The 21,770-nt window shown below is 37.9% G+C and overlaps 1 protein-coding gene across 1 annotated transcript; it reads left to right on the top strand.

Moving 5' to 3' along the window:
- The first annotated feature begins 16,111 nt into the window (after nucleotides 1-16,111).
- On the top strand, nucleotides 16,112-21,038 carry LOC129426567 (eotaxin). Its single transcript, XM_055182975.2, has 4 exons — nucleotides 16,112-19,371; nucleotides 19,664-19,787; nucleotides 19,901-19,973; nucleotides 20,338-21,038. Exons 1-4 carry the CDS (start codon nucleotides 19,293-19,295, stop codon nucleotides 20,386-20,388), a joined length of 327 nt encoding a protein of 108 aa, XP_055038950.2. The 5' UTR covers nucleotides 16,112-19,292; the 3' UTR covers nucleotides 20,389-21,038.
- Nucleotides 21,039-21,770: the final 732 nt, after the last annotated feature.

The following is a 21,770-nucleotide window of genomic DNA, read 5'->3' as shown; positions in this document are numbered from 1 at the left end:
TGGACGGCGGGGACCAGCCGGCCGTGTCACAAATGTCAAATGAGAAACTTCTAAGACCATGCCCGAGGATCTAATCCATACATGGAGTAGACTTCATTGTCACGGGAGGTGATAACGTCAACGATCCATAAATAACCTGTATTGACAGGTGCGCTAGTGAGTGATCTGTGACGCCGATGAACAGCTGATCGTCTGATGTACGTCAGACGTATCTGTCATACAGGACCTTGGACAGCTCCAGAGCGCTGCGCCTCGGGCACCGTCCGCATCTGAGAAATGACAGGCTTATGAATAAAGTGAATGGTCGGTCATAAAAGCGTGGTTCGCTGTTATCACCGCCACATATATATACGCAGGGGGAGAAAGCCGCCGTGCACGAGCCTCTGTAGTGAGGAGAAAGCTGTTCCACCTACAATTCGCCGGGGGAAGACTCTCGCTGTCACTAGACAGAATAGATCAGACTTTGCATAAGGACGCCTCGCGAAAGGGGTCCTAGCAGCTCGTGTCAACGTGTTATAAGGCACGTAATGTAGGTTGTGTCCCACGGATGCAATCTCCGCACGCCCATCGTAACGGGTTAATATGTCTGCATCTTGGTAGTTAAGCACGAGATGCGTATCACTCTGATTGAACATAGCTTATAAAGCGATGCAATGAGTTTGTAAAGGAGATGACTCGCCAGCTTGTACAGGGGGCGAGATCTCAGTCTGGTTCGGTAAATAATGAAACCACCGTAGTTTGCCCGACCGTATTATCACAATAACATGGTCGAGAGTGCTGCAGTGCTAAAATCATCCCCTTAATGGACCGTATGTACAGTACAAGGTGATTGATATGAGACAAACGGGCGTTCCACGCGCCGAAGGCTGATTGCCGTCGTAAAGCGTGTTCAACCCACAGCAGATGCTGGCGATCTCGTAATGGTAGCACTTCATGCAGCTGTGTGTAACTTAAGCATGAGCTTCCCGGCCGTCAGCTCGGGGCGGGACCTTTGCTTAGTCAAACTGAAGTGGACTTATGAACAGAATGCCACGATATTCAGTTTTCTGAGGCTCGTTAGAGGGGTACGTGAGCCCGTCTTAAACGAGATGCCGCGCGTCTGTCTGTGCGCGCGCTTTGAGTTTTGAAACTTATTGTGGCGGGTAGCAAGCTCACTTCAGGTTGATATTACCCTTAATATCTCCGAGTATTGGAGCAGAGCGGAGGTGTGAGCGTCTTCGGATCCGCTGATATAAATCAGCTGTATGGCCGAAAAACGTCATAAACCGCTTGGCTGTAAGCTTTGAGTGGCCGTCCGGAGAGGGCGCGATTCAAATGCTTGGAGCCATGCAAAAGTCTGAGGCTGCGTCTCTCTATGAAGAGAGAATGACAGCCGTAAGACCGTGCTCGTTTGCGCCGTCAGCATCGTAGCGGAGAAACTGAGGTGGGCTGCGAGCGAATTTGGCAGAAAGGTGTTAGAGACACCGTACAGCCGTGGGGTGTCAATACACAGTATATGGCCAAACCGGGGGTTTTTCGGCAAGCGTCGATAGAATTATGGACAGCGGGCCGTGTGTGCGTATTACTGATTGCTTGTCAGTAAGGCGAGAAAGTGTTTAGAGACACCGTACAACCGTGGGGTGTCAATACACAGTATAGTAAGCACGGAAATGACTCTTTTAGAGGAATTCAATACCGTTCGCCACTATAGTGAGGTCGCATAACCAACAGTATTACACAGTATGTTTTGGATAAACAGCACACAGAAAACATTTCAGGGCAGTCCAGCCGAGGCGCGACTTAAACCCTCTTCCCCCAGACAGTTCTATGTCGACGCAGCTGTGCTGCGAAGACCAGAGCTCGACCGTTCAGCTGCACGAGCCTTAGTAGTGACGGTGACCCGAACGGCTCACGGAGCAGAGCAGTATGTCTAGGTGGTTTAATGTCAGACTGAACCCATCGCAGAGAGGAAGTCTGCCGTGAGGCCCGCGGTTTTGCCGTTTATTAAAAAGGGCAGAAAAACCGGGTATATAAGAATGTACCAATATTCAGCGCACTGATATAGGACGGGACTGAATAAAGGGAGGTATTCGGGCCTCAGTATGTTAAACAAACTCGTTCTGCCTCTGATTCCGTCTTAACCAGAGAGAAATTACCGGGCAGACGAGTCGTGAGCTTTCCGAAGTGAGATAGACTCAGGCCGGTAAAGCTCTATAATAAGTGTTTTAGCGCTCAAATAGAGGCGTGTCCGCCTTATCGAGCAGACGAATGAGATCGCGCCGCTCCAGGGGGAGGGGCATGAAGCTCTGTATAGACGAATAGTGAGCCGGTTAGCTCTTATAATGAGTGTTCTTGATGCTCCAATAGCGGCGAATCCGCCCTATCGAGCAGCGAATGAGATCGCGCCGCTCCAGGAGGGGAGGGGCATGAAGCTCTGTAATCGTTGAACACTAGACAGCTGCATTTAGAGGCAGCGAGCCGTAAGAGCGCGTGCTAACTACGCCGTTAAGAGACCTCACCACTGCGGGGAAAGGAGCGAGGGACTCCGCGAGCGTGGAGCACGAGTGGCTGTGCTATGACAGGGAACAGGGGCAGATCCGCCCGTGTTTGCTTGTCGTATGCATCTTTCTAGTTTTACGGTTCCCCGCTTGTTCATCTCAACAAGAGAGGAACGGCAGAGGGGAGCAGCAACACAGACAGAACAGCCATGCGTCATATAAACGGTATCACACGATGCACTCGGGGGATTCATATATGTGCCAGAGATCTCGCCACTGAATGTGAGAGGAGCGAAGGGACTCTGTAAGCATGAACGGTTGCGATGTGACAGAACACAGGGGGGGGTTAGTCCGTGTGTGTTTGTCTATGCATCCATCTAGTCTCATGGCTCGCCGTGTGTTCATCCCGGGGAGAGAGGAACAGCAGGGGGAGCACGAAACATGGATAAGACAACCGAAGCATATAAGCGCGGTCCCGGCGTGGGAGGTGCCAGACCGGTGACGCGCTCGGGGAAATTCATAGCAGGGAGGCTCACTCAAGCCGCTGTGCTGGACGCTATTACAACAGCGCCTGCTCTTTTAGCTTACAGCTTTATATTAAAAATATTGATCTTACCGGGCGGCCGCAGGGGAGACCTCGTCAGGCATGTGTCCGCTGCACAGGGCTCGTACCACGGCAAGCGAAGGCTATCTTCGGTTCTCGGCCGGAAAGCGGCAGGGGAGACGCTAGACCTGGATTCTGCTGTCTTCGGTTCTCAGCCGGAACGGGCAGGGGAAGACGCGAGGCCTGGACTCCGCTGCAGGGCTTTTGTCGACGGCGAGGTAAGGCTTCTTCTTCTTCTTCGGAGCAGCGAGAGGTTCGCGCTGAAGGAGAAATAATATGAGCTCCTGACGCTTGAACCGCGCTTATATAAGGACGTGTGCATCCCGCGCGCGGGTTCAAACGTCATTGGTCTGTACTTTGTACAGACGTTAACCAATAGGCTTCAGTCACGGAGTAAACAGGAGTTTCCCCCCATAGCGTCAGCTAACTGACGCAATGCGAAGTGAACCGTATTGAAAGGGAACGTGTCATTTTCACGTTGGTCCATACGTGAAATAGTCACGTATTTGCGTGATATAGGGTTGACATGTAATACATCATTCGAAACTGTTAAGTCTCTACTTTAATGTGAGTGCCTTCATAATAACAACAAAACTGTGTGCTTTTGGCAAATAAAGAAAATAAACAGGGAGTGCATTTCGACATCTCTGTCTCCTTGACCATTTTCCTCAAACACGTTTCAAACATGAACTGATAACTCCGCCAATACTTGTCACACGAACATGATACATATGTCTAAATAAAGCCTGAAATGTCTACTTTTACATGATGTAATTAAAATCTGAAGAACTCATTGTCTGTTTGTGTAATCGACATGTAAGTAAAGAGAGGTACAGTTTTTCTGGCTCGACCTCATTAGCGCTAATGTGATCCCACCTACCTTGTGCGCGCCATTCATATGGAAATTACCTGATGCGGGCTATGCAAACAAGATCAACGCCCCCAAACAATACTTTAAGAAGCAGCGAGTTTTGACAGTTTCATCCACTTATCAACGCGCTGGGAAGATGACACGCTTTACAGGTGAGGAAGCTATACAGATGCTCCTGGACAGCGAGGAAGAGTTCACTGTTTCTTCAGACGAAGAGCAGGACTCCGACGATGAACGTTTGTTTTTTGAAGAGCGACTTGATCCAGCTGAGGATATAATTTCTAAAGAGTAAGTTTTACCTACATTTGTTGAAATGTTGTGTGATGTAAACTTTTATATACTGTATACTGACTATTTGCACGCAGATATTCATAATGACTTTATAGAAACGTCTCGTAATTGGCAACTTGTTTACATTAAAATGATAGTTCTTAAACCGTATGCTGATTAGTGTAATGTGAATATGTTATAAAGCAATATCACTACTATAACTATAGTGTCCATGCCGACTTATCAATAAGGCTTCTTTATTTGGTCGGGTGTAACATTGTGCTGTAAATGAGCCCGGAGATATGTCATGCGTTAAACAGTATGATTGTATGGTGTGCTGTAAATATACAATATGTCATAAAACAATATCACTATTTAGAATATATTTTGACTAGTGTTTATGCCTCAACAAGTCTTGTTTACGCGACTATCTGTTCGGGTGTAAATGTATCGATGTAGTATCGATGTGCTGTAAATGTGTCCGGAGATATGTAATGTGTTAATGTTTAGCCATAAATATGTCCGGTAATGGCCCGTTAACAAAGATATACCGCATCTATGTACCCAATTATCTTATCTCAACTATGCTTTACCGCCTTAGTATTGCTTTATAAGTTTGTTACTGTGGAGAATACATCATATTAATTATTAAAAACTTTTGTAGGAATGTGACAGCATCACTCTCGTCTTCAGCGGGCATTTGCAGAAATGCGACGGACATTCATAAAGGGTAAGTCACATTTGCGGGCTTTTCTGTTTTATTAGTAGACTTTTACTGATGTTTTGCGTAGTAATTTGGAAAATACAAGATGTATATAGACTATATATAAACATATCTGTATTTTCCGAAAATACATGATACAAATAATTTTTTTTTTTAGTAACGTGGCTTCATAGTCATTTCCTCGCACGGGGGCATGCAGAAACGAACCCAAATGTGCCCGGAGATTGTCATCATGCTCAAATATGCATGTATCTGTTCGGGTGTAAATGTTTCGATGTAGCCTATTGATGTGCTGTAAATGTGCCCGGAGATATGTCATGTGTTAATTTTTAGCTATAAATATGTCCGGTAATGGCCCGTTAACAAACATATACAGCGCATCTCTGTACCCAATTATTTTCTGCTTTACTGCCTGAGTTATATAACAGTATATATTTGACTGTGGATGCATTTATATATATTTTTTAAGGTAAAATGTAAGGCAACATTTGTTTAATTATTCCTCATAACATTTTAATGCCACGATCTACAGAACATCACACAAAAAAAACATTTTGAGAACTAAACCTAAAAAATAACAATGATGATCCTGCCTTGGAAACCCCGGCTACAATTTAGTATTTTTATTTAATTTGGAGATTAAGCGCGTCAAAGCCATGACCAAAAAAAAAGACAAATGACAAATAATTTGTGATTGTTACTGTAAATTATAAAAACTAAGCTTTGTATACATTTCATTAAACGTTAATTTATAACAAGAAAAACACTGAAATTAATGATTTTATAGACACTACGCGTTATTGTTTAGCACAGAAATGCTTGCTTGCTTTGACTTTGATCATCTCTGTATTCACTTTAGATACAGAAAGACCTGATGATATTATTTATTTCAGGAATCTCTTTGCTATCATTTGAAAGTGAACACCGACCATAATAGATAACCACTCGGTTTTAAATACATTTTAAAACGTATACCCGTCGAAAAACATCCGTTTTGTAATGTTTAGTTCGATGAACTTCTAAATATGATACGTAGAGCACCTAGCACTTTCGGCTAAATTGCATGCGCAAACATGGCCAGAACGCAATAGCGCAACGTCGATAGAACGAAAAACAATCCAAAATGTACAGACTTAAATTATATCAGAATTTACGTTTATAATAAATACATTTTTTAAATAAAATAAGGTCAGAACAGATGTGCAAAATGCCTCAAGTGCACGGAAACAAAACACAAGCCAAATAGATAAATCAGATAACCCAGAGTGATTTATAAATAAAATAAAGAAATTAATAAAAAACGAAAGTATTGCCAGAATTGCCAGCTTTGTCTTTTAAATGTAGAAACAAAGATGCAATGGTTTATTAACATAGAAACCTCTTATGGACGTGGAGCCCCATCACAGGCTTTGTTAGTTGGATTTAACGCATTTTAAAAATATTTATTGAAAGCTGCTACATCACATATTATTTGCAGCATTATAATAATATACTGTATATTAATATATTGGGAGAAAGCTGTTATATGTGAAATCAGATAATGTGTGCACCCATATACGGCCAAAATTGAATGATCCTCATTTCATAGCACATCTGCAACGATTCGACTGTGAGATTGGTAGTCGAATCCGGCTTCTCCGATGCATCGAATCTTCAACTATTCGGGGTCACCCCTATTAATTATTAAAAAAAGTTCTCAATATTAGTAATACTGATGTGTTGCTTTGTACTTTGAAAATACATGATATTAATTAAGATATGTTTTCAGGAATGTGTCTGCAACACCAACTTCGTCTGGTACTCGCACGTTTTGAACAATGGGACGACAACATTTAACTCCATTCCCAAAGAGTTATAGTGTGTGATGGTTTACAAATGTATACCTTATTTTTTTATATTTGGAAGTATTTTTAGATGCACACCAAACTTTCACAGCTGACCATTTAGAATCCTTTTCTTTTAATTAGAGCCATATTGTACTGGTCATATAGAATATTGTTACATGTATACATATTGTTACTTTATTATTTATAATTACAATGAAGCTTCTTCATTTATAATTACAATAAAGCTTCTTAAATCTATTGTATTGTTCATGTTTTTCGCATTTTTTGCAAGCCTATAAGACTTTTATTTTACTAAAAAAGTATTTTGTACTTTATTTTAACTTATTTTTTTTTAACTACAAGCAAAAGATTTTCTCTTTAAGTCTCCCCACAGTCACAGTTCTTTTGTCCCAACATTCCTCACTGAGCCATTAGGGGGTTGGGTCTCCTCAGGTGTGAAACACATCAATATTCATGACCATTGACCCTCCCTTGCATATTGCCTTTACACAGCAAAAAGTGTCTTACAAAAGTTAAATCAATGTATTTTTTCATGTGAATGAGTGGGTTAAATGGTTTTTACATCTTTTTGTAGCAAATTCTCTACTCTACAAGAGTAGATAACTTTTTTGCTTGTTAACAAATGTTTAGGATGTGTTTCTTGGCCTTATTTCAGCAACTTTTTTTTTCTTTTTTTTACTAACCACGCATAAACATCATTTACTTAAAAATACAAACATGTACATACATTTATCTTACATATTATTATAGCACAGTTTGTGCTGAATACAGTGTTATGTGATATTAGCCATTAATGTGTTTTAAAGCAACTGAAAAAAGACCAAATGTGAGAGCATGTCAGAACCTCTGACTGTGTCCAAAAAGGGTCCGACCCCAGAGGGTTAAGATGGATAATGCAAGGGTTTCCAAAGAGTTCCTAGGGACATTTTGTGCCATTTTGATTTTGATTTTTAAACCATCTTGACTGTGATGATTGAATATTGCCCAAACTTGCCAAAGGTTAATCATTTTTGATACATTTTAGAATATTGGTTTCAGTTTTTTAAATTAGCTTAAAATGGCTAAGCTACGCAAAAACCGACTAATGTGTTCCTTCGGACAAAAACTGCCCCATTGAAAACCATTATAACCACCATTTTTGACCCCCCATTTATCTTAACATAAACTAATACATACCTTTATGTCAATATATCATTTTAAACTACTGGCCTTGAAGTTTTAATTTTTATACTTGTCCACCAGGTGGCGCTACTTTTTACCATTTCATGCATTCATCAAAATGCCACAATTTTTGCTGTTTTCTGCGGACCGCATAGCTGCTGAAAAGATAAACCTTTAATGTTGAAAATTGGTGTGTGTGTAAAAAAAGTGTGTCTGAGTGGTAAGGGGGTGGGGTGATGTCGGGGTGGGGTCGGTGATGAGTGGGGCAGGGAGGCATATTCAACATATCCAAATTCTTCTCTCTTTGAAGGCCACATTCTGCGTTATAAACTAATTCAGTAATAAAACCGATGATAGGCCATAACCAAAACAAAATCAATCTTCATTTTGGTTCTCGCTCATGTTGTTTATGCAAATACACTGCTATAAGTATGAACAGTATAGCAGAAGTAGTGAAAATGGCAAGGCATTACAGCATACATAAGGCTCCTGAAATAATCATGCACTTCAAGAGCGAGGATGGCTCCTCATCTTCCTCCGAGGATTCTGAGGTCGACACGGAGGCCTCAGAGGTAGAAGTAGACCAGCTGGAGTCTAATTCATTAGAGAGATCTTCAGAAGACTTGTCAGAAGGTGAGAGCGGAGAGGAGATGGATGAAGTGGCGGCAGGATGGACGTCAAAAATTGAAAAATCTTCTGGTCTCCCACAAACATGGAGACGCTCCGCTACTTTCCAGCAGCCAGAGATTTGATCCCAGGGCTCACACACTATGCCACTGCCCGAATCAGCCCTGACTTCAAGCTTTTCATTGATGCTGATGCATGAAATCCTGCAGCATATTGGGGCCATGACAAACCTACATGGGAGACAGTCACAGACTGGAGAGATCTTGAGACAGAGAAACTGCAGGCTTATGTGGGGCTGCTCATTCTGACCGGTGTTTACAGATAAAAAATTAATTAGCTCTCAGTCTCTGGAGTGAGAAATCAGGACAGGTCACTATTTGGGCTACGATGTCCCACAAAAGGTTTTACGACATCAGCTGAACACTGTGGTTCGATTAACGTTAACATATTGGCATTTAAAGGGTTAAAATTTCCACAAATTTAATTAATATTTGACATGTATGTTTCAGGAAGAAGTAGTGTTAAAAGATTTAATAGTTTAAAGTGGAAAAAAATATTGATGTATGATATTTTTATAGCAGGTTTTGGGAAAGTGTCATTTTGGTGTCATTTTGGCCTTAGGATCACAAGTGTGAGTTTTGTATAAAATCTGACCCTGTTCAAAAAATAACAATGCATCAAAATCAATGTTGCTACCAATCTTTGACCCATCCCAGGGTATAATAATAATTATAATCAAATGGTAGTTCAAATGTTTTTTTGTGGGAAAATTTTTAGTTTTTTGTTTTTTCTGTTAAAAAAACATGGACTAATGTAAACAAACAGGCATATAAAGGGTTAAAATTTCCACAAATTATATTAATATTTGATATGTATGTTTCAGGCAGAAGTAGTTCTAAAAGACTGCATCGTTTAAAATGAAAAAAAATATTCACGTATGATATTTTTAGAGCAGTTTTTGGGAAGGTGTCATTTTGTGGCCTTAGGAACACTTAAGGAAGTTTTTTATAAAATCTGACCCTGTTCAAAAAATAACAATGCATGAAAATCAATGTTGCTTCCAATCTTTGACCCATCTCAGGGTATAATAATAATAATAATCACATGGTGGTTCAAATGTGTTTTTTGGAAAATATTTAGTTTTTTTGTTTTTTTATGTTAAAAAAACATGGGCTAATGTAAACAAACAGGCATATAATGGGTTAAAATTTCCACAAATTATATTAATATTTGATATGTATGTTTCAGGCAGAAGTAGTTCTAAAAGACTGCATCGTTTAAAATGAAAAAAAATATTGACGTATGATATTTTTAGAGCCGTTTTTGGGAAGGTGTCATTTTGTGGCCTTAGGAACACTTAAGGAAGTTTTTTATAAAATCTGACTCTGTTCAAAAAATAACAATGCATGAAAATCAATGTTGCTACCAATCTTTGAATCATCTCGGGGTATAATAAAAATAATAATCACATGGTGGTTCAAATGTGTTTTTTGGAAAATATTTAGTTTTTTTGTTTTTTCTGTTAAAAAAACATGGGCTAATGTAAACAAACAGGCATATAAAGGGTTAAAATTTTCACAAATTATATTAATATTTGATATGTATGTTTCAGGCAGAAGTAGTTCTAAAAGATAGCATTGTTTAAAATGAAAGAAAATATTGACGTATGATATTTTTAGAGCAGTTTTGGGAAGGTGTCATTTTGTGGCCTTAGGAACACTTAAGGAAGTTTTTTAAAGGAACTCTTGAAGGTTAATATAATGACACAACAGATACTTTTCCTTAACAGTTAACCAAACATTCACTTCAGATATAACAGATTAAAGGTCATGCCTGCGTGAATTCTTGTCAAAACAGATATTTTTAAACCTGTAATTTTGTGTTAGATGTATATATATATATATCAGGGTCACGCACTCGCGCGTTTGTGTGCATGCGCTTCAGACGTCTGCATCAGACATCGCTTTTGAGTCTTGTCACTCTTAATAACTCTTTTAACATCAATCAGATCCCGAACTTTATCTCTCTTAATAATTATTTTAACATCTAGAAAGTCCTTTTTTTATAATTTCTGAATGCTTTAAAAACGAAACTAAAAAGTGAAATAAGACGCATCTTTGCTTTATATGGATTTGGGATGGTACACATCACAAAAAACGTGCAGATAAAGAAAACTGCACGTGCAGAAAACGTGCATTTTAGATGTTTAATGACTATTTAGAGCATTGGATTCGCTAGATGAGAGCTTAATGTTCTTATTTTTATGAAAAGCTCCAACTCATCTAGACAGCGCCGGTCACTTGCTGCGTCTCAATTCATCCAGCTGTGGGTCAAACAGAAATTGCGTGTTGCGTTAATCGCGCGTTAATAAAATTAGTGCCGTTAAAATGAATTTGCGTTTACGCGTTATTAACGCGTTTATTTTGACAGCCCAGTTTCTGCAGATATTAAATAGTCTTAATTTACATTGACATGACATCTGCTCAAAATTTGGTATTGATGTCAAAACCAGTTTATTAAATCAAAAAAGTTTTTCAAATCAAATCAAATCTTGCTTTCCGGCCCTTCTCACAGGTACTGTGCCTCTCCAAGTCAAAAGAATAATGAATAATCTGATTTGTCAAGCAATAACCATCCAAAGGAATATTGGGACTAACGGGACAGTAACTGTTCGTGGGAAAACCTGGGCTTGCGGTTCTACAGGTAGTCTGATATAGAAGCACAAGCAACGTCACCGCTGCTATTGCCTCAGACAGTAATGTTAACGATAACTTGACCATTAGTGCCAAGTACTAGCTAACCCTAATACCTTCACGAGTCTTTTGATCTTAAATTTTAGAACAGAATTTACTTTTTATCCTCTATCTTTTGAAAATTTCAGTGTTATAGATTACAAGTAAAATAATGTGACAAATGTATCCCCAAACTTCTATGTTATCTTCTCCCTCTAAACTAAAGCATGCAGGCACACACACTTTGTACTAGCAATATCTAAGGTCTCCAATCCAGTATGTCCAGCAGATGTCGACATACACCAGTTGTCTTGTTAAATACGATCATTAACACATTTTCATGCAGAATATTTGACACATCATTATATAAACAGCATGTAAGGAATAATGTGGGTTGAGTGTTTTAAAATGTAAAAAAATATTTTTGTAAATTATACAAAAAAAATCATTTAATTATATTTCAATTTTTTCTGAAAGAACAGCAAACATTTTATTGCATAGTGCTCCATCTAGCTCTTATTAAAAATATGACATGGTAACCAAAGTTACTGTTACAACATTCTGTGTTACTGCAGTACTACAATGTTACAATGTACCATCAAGACAATTATTATTCTCTTTATATCATTGATTCAACCTATAAGATTTCTCAAAAAAGGTTTAGGATAATAATGTTGATTGCTAATGCTCACTAAAATAATCACTAGGAAACCTAAAATAAAAAAGTAAAATGTATGAATACGCACATGCAGTCACACTATTGAAATGTTTAGACTTTTTCATGTAGAAATATTTCTGTTTTCTTATCATCAGTCTCATCTGTGGTATAGATGTGATAACCACTAATCTAAAAAAATTTTACAGCTGTGTTGGCCTGCCACGTGTAAGGTGATGAGGTTTACATTCACAACAGCCCCCAGGTACATTCCATTTAAACAAGCATCTGGACCCTGTTTCTTAAAAATATTTACAAAATACACTCTTAAAAATAAAGGTGCATTAAAGGTGCTTTACAACAATGCCATAAAATAACAATTTTCAGTCAAATGTTCATAAATAACAATTTTTTAATATCTTTAAATAATTTAAAGAACCCCTACTAATTTCACTACAAATTATCTTTTCTTGAAACAGAAAAATCTTTAAAATGTACAAGGTTTTTAAATGGAACCATTTTAAGAGTTAAAATAAAACTTTTAGCCAACCTTAAGCTTCTTAACTTTAGCATTTCACAAAATAAAATTACTTTGATCTCAAACATTAATTAGCAAATCCCTGCAATACCGTCACAAATCCACTAGAGGATTGGAGACCCCATTAAAAACTGGTTATTTTTATCTATTTTTAAGCTTGCTTTCAAGGTGACGAGTAAATTAAGAGATGCTTCGCAGTCAGAGCCGATGGTGTAGTGGACAGTGCTCCAATACATGGTGCAGACGCACTTCTGGCGCCCCAAGTTCGAATCCCAGCCCGAGGCAATCCCATACCCCTCTCTTCACCCTATACTTTCCTGTTGTCTCCTTAATTACTGTCTATCTAATAAAGGCAAAATGGCCCAAAAAAATAACTTGCACAAGGGACTAACATGAACAATTGTACTGGCATCAAAAATAACAAAAAAGATGCTTAATAACTATTTTGCTCATTGTTAGTTCAATTTACTAACATTAACGCTAACAAATACAATCATATTGTAAAGTGTTAAAGTAAATGTATTGTCACACACCTGATGACTTATGTTCACAGACACTTTAAAAATACTTATATGGTTAAAGAATGCATGAGGCCTTAGAAGTGCAGACACAAGCAGAGCATTTATAATGTCTGATGATTTCATTTTGAATGCTTTGACTTCCTGAGCTGTGGTTTCTTGTCTTGTCTTGCATGCATCACCTAAACTTTAGCTGTGTATACCAAGAAACATTACATCACAGATCAACACAAGGGTCACTCTCTCAGATATTCTCAGTATGTTATTTTTCCAAAGACATCACTTTTTTGGCCATGTTACATCGTCATGCTTACGGGTGTAGCATATTACCCAACAACAACATGACTAAACACTCTAGAAAGCTGAATAAAATATGTAACCCACAGTGTGACCGACACCTTCCACTGCTACTGATCTGAAGACCCAGTGAATGGAATAACAAAAGATAAAGATCAAGGTCCCTTCACACAATAATCATTACATCTTCCATCACCTTTCTTTCAAGAAGCACTGCAGAGACATCAAGACATAGAAAGTAGTAAAAATTGTTACAAATATAAAATTTTAAAAACATGTACTGTTCACAACTACAATATGTGACCTATGTGACCTTTTTTTTAAATCACACTGTAGCAGATGTACAGGCAAGTTTAAAATAAGCCAGGAGCAGCCCTTAACCCTCTGGGGTCTAAGGGGTTTTTAGGGCCCTGGGGAAGTTTTGACATGCACTGACATTTGTGCTTTTTTCAGTTGCTTAAAAACATATAAACGGCAAAATTCTCATAACACTGCGTTCAGCAAAAACTGGGCTACAATATTATATGATCATGTACAGTACATGTTTGTGTTTTTGAGAAAAAAATGTTTATGCATGGTTTTTGAAAAAGCTACATTTTTAAGTCACTGATACAAGTCCACAAAACTCATTCTAAACATGTTTTCCCAAGACTTTTCAAAATATGATCTAGTAGTCTAGAGTTTTTTCTTCAAAATGATGTGAAAATCATCCGGCCTGCTCATTCACATAAAACAATATATTGATGTACAATTTCTAAGACACATTTGCTTGGGAAAGGCCGTATGCGTAGAGGCGGGAAAACTCCTGAATAATCAGTGATTGACAGCTGAGGACAAAATGCACATCATGTTTATTTTCTTAATTTTGCGAAAAGCACAACATTCTGTTTTTATTGGGAGTGGACAGAAAAAAACTAGACACTTTAACGTTTTAAATGATGTATAAATCATACCTGTATGTCCAAAATCAGCAGAGTTATCTAAGTCTCTTTACGGAGTGAATGAAAAATAAAGAGCTTGCGGCGCCAGCGCCGCAGTCGACCCCAGAGTGTTAATCTTTATTAGTTCATTTTTAAAGGTATTGCGGAGGATTTTCTTTTTCCGGGTGGATCATCAAGTTATTGGTCCTCCTAGTTGTCAATCAGGAGTGTTGCGCAATTGCATTTTTTGTGGAGAAGGCGGTTCTTTTCTATAATTCAAGAATCCTCCGGTACACCTTTAAGTTAGTCTAAGTAAACTGGGTTTCTAAAACACAGATTAAAGCTCCACTGTGTAGGATCTACTCCCATCTAGCGGTAAAATTCTACATGACAACCAACTGAATATTACTTTCTTGCCCCCCCCCCATTCGGAACGCGTTTTAACTAGTACGGTGGCCCTGTCATGCCAAGGTTAACATGGCTTCCAGTAACTACAAAGCAAAAGCAATGAAAACAATGAACAATTTGCAATGTACTTTGCCTGTGATCCATCAAAGCACACAGATTTATGTTGAACATGTAAAAAGTCTGATTGTCATGATATGTCCGCTTAAAATCACATACAAAAAGCAACCATATACGTAGCTAATACACTCCTTTTTCATCCACGCGAGGAAAAATATCCCAGGGGCTGTTACACTTGGTATTTAGATGTGTTTTCATCGATATCGATCGGATCACAAGTGGATGAGAGAGACACATCACGTTTACACTTGGTGTTTAAATTCGTCTCTTTTTGTCAATTTTTGGCCGCTTCTCTCCAGATTGCTCAGGGGATGGTCTGTGGACGACTCCCTCTCTTGTCATTTAATCATGAGCGGGAGTAATGACGGGTTTAAATGGACGCAAACTAATATTATGTCAGAGTCCAATGCTTATGTTTTAAGTAAACGTTACATGTCCGTGTATATGTAAGAGCTTTCTCTGATATTGGTGAAATAAGATCGCTCAACTTTCACACGCTTGTAAAATGAAACGAAAGACGCGCAGATCAGCTGCGTTTTATCAATGAAAGGCTAAAAATAGGGCTGTCACCGTGTGTTTGTGCTAGAGGTCAGAAAAGATGAAAAACATTTATCTCAGTACCTCAGATTACATAAATGGGCGGAGAGACAGCGTGTGGCTGTTCGAACACATTAAACCACATGCGTGTTTACACTAACTGCATAACCATGCTATAGTTAGCAAAGGAACTATAAAACTACAAGTTTACAACACAGACTGTATAGATGTAAACGAATATGCTGAATTACCTGTGGAGAAGATAGAAAGTAGCAACTTCAGTGTCCATTGAGCCCCATCTTGAAAAACTAACTCCAATATTGACTTTGGTCTTGATGTTTTTCCTGTCGCGTTGTCGTTTAAAATCCCTGTTTCGCTTCCTTGGCGACTTGTTTTAATGTCCTCGAAAATATGTCTTCAACAGGCTTTCCAATCAAAGCATTAGATCACAGGTTTATCTCGGCGTGCGGCTGTTGTAAAATCCGAAAGATTCAGTCTACGCAGCTCGCAGGCTGCATACGTCATCAAGCCTGGTTTATTTAAATTAACTGAGCATTACATTCGCAAGCCATAAGCATATTACATCAATTTACAATTAATTAAGAATAATTGTCAGCTTTATAATTGTTAATATTCCGAAATAAGACTGTCTTGATGACGTATACCGCCTACACATGCAACCTCGGGAGGCTTCAGCTAGCGGCCAGCTTGAGTGTAATCTGAAAGCACGAAAGGCGGAGCTTGAATTTCAGGAATGTCCCTCATCGGTGAATGTATTTCAAAGATGGGGGCACAACATGGATTCAGCCAGAGAGTGATTCGACGGTATGTATTTTAAATAGCAGATTCTACACTTACGAGAATACTTTGATTAGTGGGGTGGAAGTAATTACACATGAATGAGCACATACTTTTGAAAGAAAACATGGATTTTTGCTAAGAATTAACTAAAAAAAAGTACACAGTGGAGCTTTAAGTATACAGATTAATAAAACATGGACTATGGAGACTTGAACTAAATAGGATTAATTTCAAACCACTTATGTAAATCAGAATGAGATCCAAGTTTTCTATAAAACTAAAAATAGAAACATTTAAAAATATATCTAGTAAAGATTATATTAAGCCTTGTCCGGAAAACTGCCCATGTATAGTAAGTATGCACTGACAATTGTCATTGGTGATTTGTTGGTTACCTTGCTTGATTCTACATAACTTGACGACACAAGTTCTTTTTAAGGTAACACAAAATGTGCTGTTTCATTTGATTGTGTTGTTTTTAACACATCCGTTTTTAGAGTATTGATGAATAAAATGAAACAGAATTCCCTTGATATTATTTAGAAGTTATTTTCTGATTTTCTCGAGAGAAAATTATCTTGTGCTACACACTCTTAAAAATAAAGGTTCTTGGTGGGTTCTTGTAAGCAATGGTATAGCAGAACCAATTTGGGTGCTCCAAAGAACTTATTAAGTCAAAGGTTCTTATGTTGTACTCACATTATACCTAGCTGGGCCGAACTATATCCGTGACTGTCCCCTTACCCGCTCGTCTGCACTCACACCACACTTTATGATCCATACCAGACTATGCTTACATCATTAAAAGATGGCATTGTTTCGAAGAAAACAGGAAGATATGTGGGATGGAGTTTATCGTAATTATTAGTTTTGAAATCATGTGCGCTATGCAGAGGGATTCCAGTATGACATTAAAGCATCATGAGAGGGATTGAAGAGCAGACTGTTCCTAATAAGCTTTTAAATCGCTCTTTAGATTACCATACCCTGGTACAGTAGCCAAACAAACCGTACTTTGAGGTCAAACGTACTCGGGTACAATACGGTACACATAATGTGAGTAAATCCTATCTTTTGGTAAGAAAAGGTTCTGAAAGGTTATGTGGATGTTAACAGTTCATGATACCACACAAGACCTTTATTTTTAAGAGTGTAGGAGCAGGAGGATATATTTGGTATTTGATTTGAACATTAGGGGTTTTCATTAATCATTTATATAAACAATGAGTGGGTTGTAATTGCTAATTTTGACTTGGGGGGTTACCTCCTCCCAGTCCATGTAGAAAACTACGCATCGGTATAAGAGATAAAACCTTTTCCAATTCTAAATATGTTAAAACTGTGATATTGCTGCATGCTGTAGAGGTAAAAATGTGAGAACAACCTTTATGTCACTTTTGTCACGTGATCAAGGGGTTTCCTGTCCTGACTGTGACTAACTCACATTTCGGAAATCTATAACTGTCTATTACTAGACATAAAAATAACTGGAACATATTGCATCTTTGTATCCGTCATGGTTCCTTGTTCCATACATGAAGTGAACGGGGATATGACAAAATATGTTAGCACCCATTGTAATCTTACAAACACTTAACCAATAAGGTAACAGTGTGTAATGAAGACTAAAGGCCAATCTCGTCTTACCCCTTCCCCTTTGTCTTCATATCCCCCTTGCCCCTCGAAACAGAGTGACAGACAGATTTTAGGTCCTCTAAAAAATGAGACACCACTTGATTACCGTTTGCGTCACCTTCCCTTGCCACTAACTAGCTGCTACGTCAACCGACAAGCATTGACATAAACAAAGATGACATCGTCTCAGGTTGTGGTATCGATTGCCTGAGCTGAGCTCAACAAATAGCGTAACTTAGCTGCTAGCTAGCGGCTTAACTAGCGATTCAAAACAAAAACATTAAAATTAAAACCACATGAACATTTTATTAAAAGTATCATAAAACATGAGTGTCATAATATAATCTTAATTAAACTGCAGAAAATAATGTTAGTTTCATTTGTGCGACTCCTTGACAGTTCGACGTTCAGCCATAAAAAATCTTGATGCCGGCTCTCCTGAGAAATTCCTCTGTTAACGTTTACCGCTCTCTTTCAAGTGTGGTCCTTATTACACTTTGTTTCAAGGGCTATGTATACCTACACCTTTTCCCTAGCCCTTGATCAAACTGAGAAATTAGACGCCACTTCGCCTCACATGAACGCTCAAAACCGAGGGGTAGGGGAAAGGGGGAGTGGTAAGACAGAAAAATGAGACACACTCTAAGGCTGGTTGCTATATACTCATTTATTTGATTACATGTTGTTGTTTTATTATTTGTATGGTACTACTTACATGTTTATGGAGTCCATGGTCCCTGTATGTGACCATTTATTTCATATAAAGTATTGGGGCATGTTGTCAAAAAAGGTCAAAGTTCAAAATCTTTCTTGTAGCCAAGATATATGTATCCATACACAAAAATGGCTACATAAATAACAATTCTTTTTTTTTTAAAGCAGAGGCGCTTAACCTTTTTAGGCCAAGGACCCCATTAATGGATAGAGGAGGAGCAGGGACCCCCAATATATGTATCAACATAACATTTTGATTGCACTGAATAGATTTTAACATGAGATTCTTTGTCTTTATCCAGTTTTAATTTCTATTATTCACTGCATTTTGTTTGATGCCTAATTTCATTTGATTAAAAATAATTTTGAAGTCACACAATATTTGGAGGACCCCAGGACTATCACCACTTACCCCTAAGGGGCTCCAGACCCCATGTTTTCAAGACCCATTATTTAAAGCAATCTATATAGCAGAGCAACATTTGTTACATTTATGTGAATGTTTCATCGTACAGAATACTTGTTAAACATCACACTATATACAACGTCACATTCATAATTCCCAAATATGTCAAACATCAAGCATTTGACCACCAATACAAAGTAAACCTATAGATCAGTGAAAATAATACACTTTAATATTACTCATACACCAACTCTTGCGCATGTCATTGCAAAATGATTAATCATGGCGTAAGAAGTTATTCCAAAAGCTTTATTCATAAGCATGACCAAATGTGTTGCGAAAGCTTCCTCTTATTAATGTTTAAAAAGCAACAGACGTCGACAAGCAGCATACGATTTGAGGATCTTTACAGCATTTGGACTCTACTGCAAAGATGCGTCTGTCATTGGTATCTCATCAAATTTTGGGCCTGTTTTGTTTAGTCATGTTGGTCTGTGCTTTTGCATCGGATGGTGAGTGTTTTTCTCTATTATATACTGCTAGAGACATACAGTAGAGGGGTGAGGACTGGGCCAGCAAATCTGGGGACCCTACAGTATTTCTGTAAACTATTTTACAATGTACTGTAATGGCATTTTTAGTGCACACTGGATACAAGATTGCATTTGCTAGAATACTTTAAGACTGTGCAGTGTGTCATTTTTAAACTTGATGGTCAATTAAAATGAAAAATATTATTTCAGATTTAATTAAACTAATTTTAAGACAAATGGCAAACAGATGTATTTTTGATTTGCTCTGCAGTGTCTAAAAGTCCTGACCCAATCAAACCAATATGTTGTAAAGTGCTCAGGAAGAAACCTGTTCAGAGCAATATCACACAGTGTTACCATGTGTCGGCAACACCGAAATGCCGTGAAGCTGTAATGTAAGTCTCTTCTCTTTATCTCAAAAAGGAAAATACATGTGCTTCTGAACTTTTTCTTTCTCTCTCTTTCATGTACAAAATGTAGTGACACTTAATAAAATTGTACTCTACAGATTCACAGATGACAAGAGAAAGATGTACTGCATCGATCCAAACGCTCTATGGCTCAATGAGTTTCTGGAAGAGGTTTGAATTGTTTTCATAAAAATCTTTATAAATGGGCACAGTATGTACAGTATATTTGTGTTCATGTAGCTCAGTACACTGCATTAACAGCTCAAAGGTCATGGGTTTGATTCCCAGAAAACACACACATATGGATAAAAGGTCATGGGTTTTAAACACAGGGCACACACATACTGACAGAAAATGTATACTTTGTAATGTAGTGTAAGTAGTTTAGATAAAGCGTCTGCAAAATATTTAAATTTAAAACACTTCCAGAGTATACAATTTAGGATGTGGACATATTTTTAAGTTTAGACGTATTAATGCATATTGGACCTATATTTAGTTTACAATAAATTTCTTCTGTTCTTTAAATCTACAGAAAGGTATAAAATGCAAAAAACCAAAGGAACGTCTTTACACCCTGATGTAAGCATGGATTATGCTGTTCTTCTCTCTACACCAGTCACAACAGCACATGACGGCGGGAAGAGGGAGATTTAATATTAAAATATTAAGTAAAAATATTTTGCACAATTTATATATGAATATTTTAGGAAATTATTTTTGACACACGTAGGTTATTACGTGCATTTTGGATTTTAATTTCATTACTGTCTGTGCCTACCCATCTCCGTGGATTCATCCGAGCGCACTTTCTCTGCCTTGCGTTTTTTGAAGACATGGGTACGCAGCACCATGACCCAGAAAAGACTCACACACCTTTGGCTGATGCATGCCCACACAGAAATTCTGAACTCCCTGGGCATTCGTCCCCTAGCTCATGAGAGACTTTGGACTTTATTTTACCACCGGCGCAATGCGCGACGCGAGTGTCTTTTGCTAGACTAGGCCTAAAGAGCGCATTGATAATATGCGCATACAGTATTAACGGGATGACAACGCTAGTTTGCTTACATACATGGATGCTTTTGGCTTTGGCTTTTTAATATGAAAAATTAAAAGATTAAAATGTAAAAGATTATTATTGAGTGTCTTGGACATAAATGATGACCGATTATGAGACGTTAGAAGGCGTAAAGAGCTGCTTCATCTGTAGCTAAGTAAATAAATGCTTTGCTTTAAACAAATGCATCTATTTTAAATGTTATTTAAATTTTACCCCACAAATTTATTGTATATAATGACTCTTTACCTGTGGATATGGTGAGATGAGAACGTTTGTAAATTCTTTATCTCTTGTTTGTAACAAATAAAGTATTTTTAGAGTACAAACCTTATATAAAGCCTAATATATTCTAAAAATGTAATTATACACTGTGTATTTCTTTATAAAAGTATACAATATCAGAAATAATTTTACTTGATTACTGTACTTAAGTATTATTTTGGGGGATTTGTACTTTACTTGAGTACGATTAAAAATTAGTACTTTTACTTAATTACATTTTTTTAAAGAAAAAAAGTACTTTTTACTCCTTACAATTTTATTTACAGTCAAAAAGTACTTATATTTTAGAGATCTATTTTTGCTTGCTCTGTCAAACCAATTGAATTGCACTGATGGTCAGTTTAATTGAAATCTTATTTATTTTGGAGCCTTTGGACCACACTGAGGAATTGGCCAACAGTTCATCTAATGAACATGGTTTAAAAATAGGAAAAACAATTGAGTTATCAATACGTGAAACTGACACGTAAAAGAAAGTCAGTGGTACAGACACGAAAAATGCGGAGATCCGTGAAAATGACACGGATAAATGAGCAAACAATTCTGTGACTATACCACTGAACTTTGTGAGATCATGTTGAAAATTATATAGTAGTCTTATAGTTTGATAATGAAATACAATT

Source organism: Misgurnus anguillicaudatus, chromosome 25 (assembly GCF_027580225.2).
Source record: "Misgurnus anguillicaudatus chromosome 25, ASM2758022v2, whole genome shotgun sequence".
Classification (NCBI taxonomy): domain Eukaryota; kingdom Metazoa; phylum Chordata; class Actinopteri; order Cypriniformes; family Cobitidae; genus Misgurnus; species Misgurnus anguillicaudatus.
This window is presented reverse-complemented; position numbering and strand designations above follow the sequence as displayed.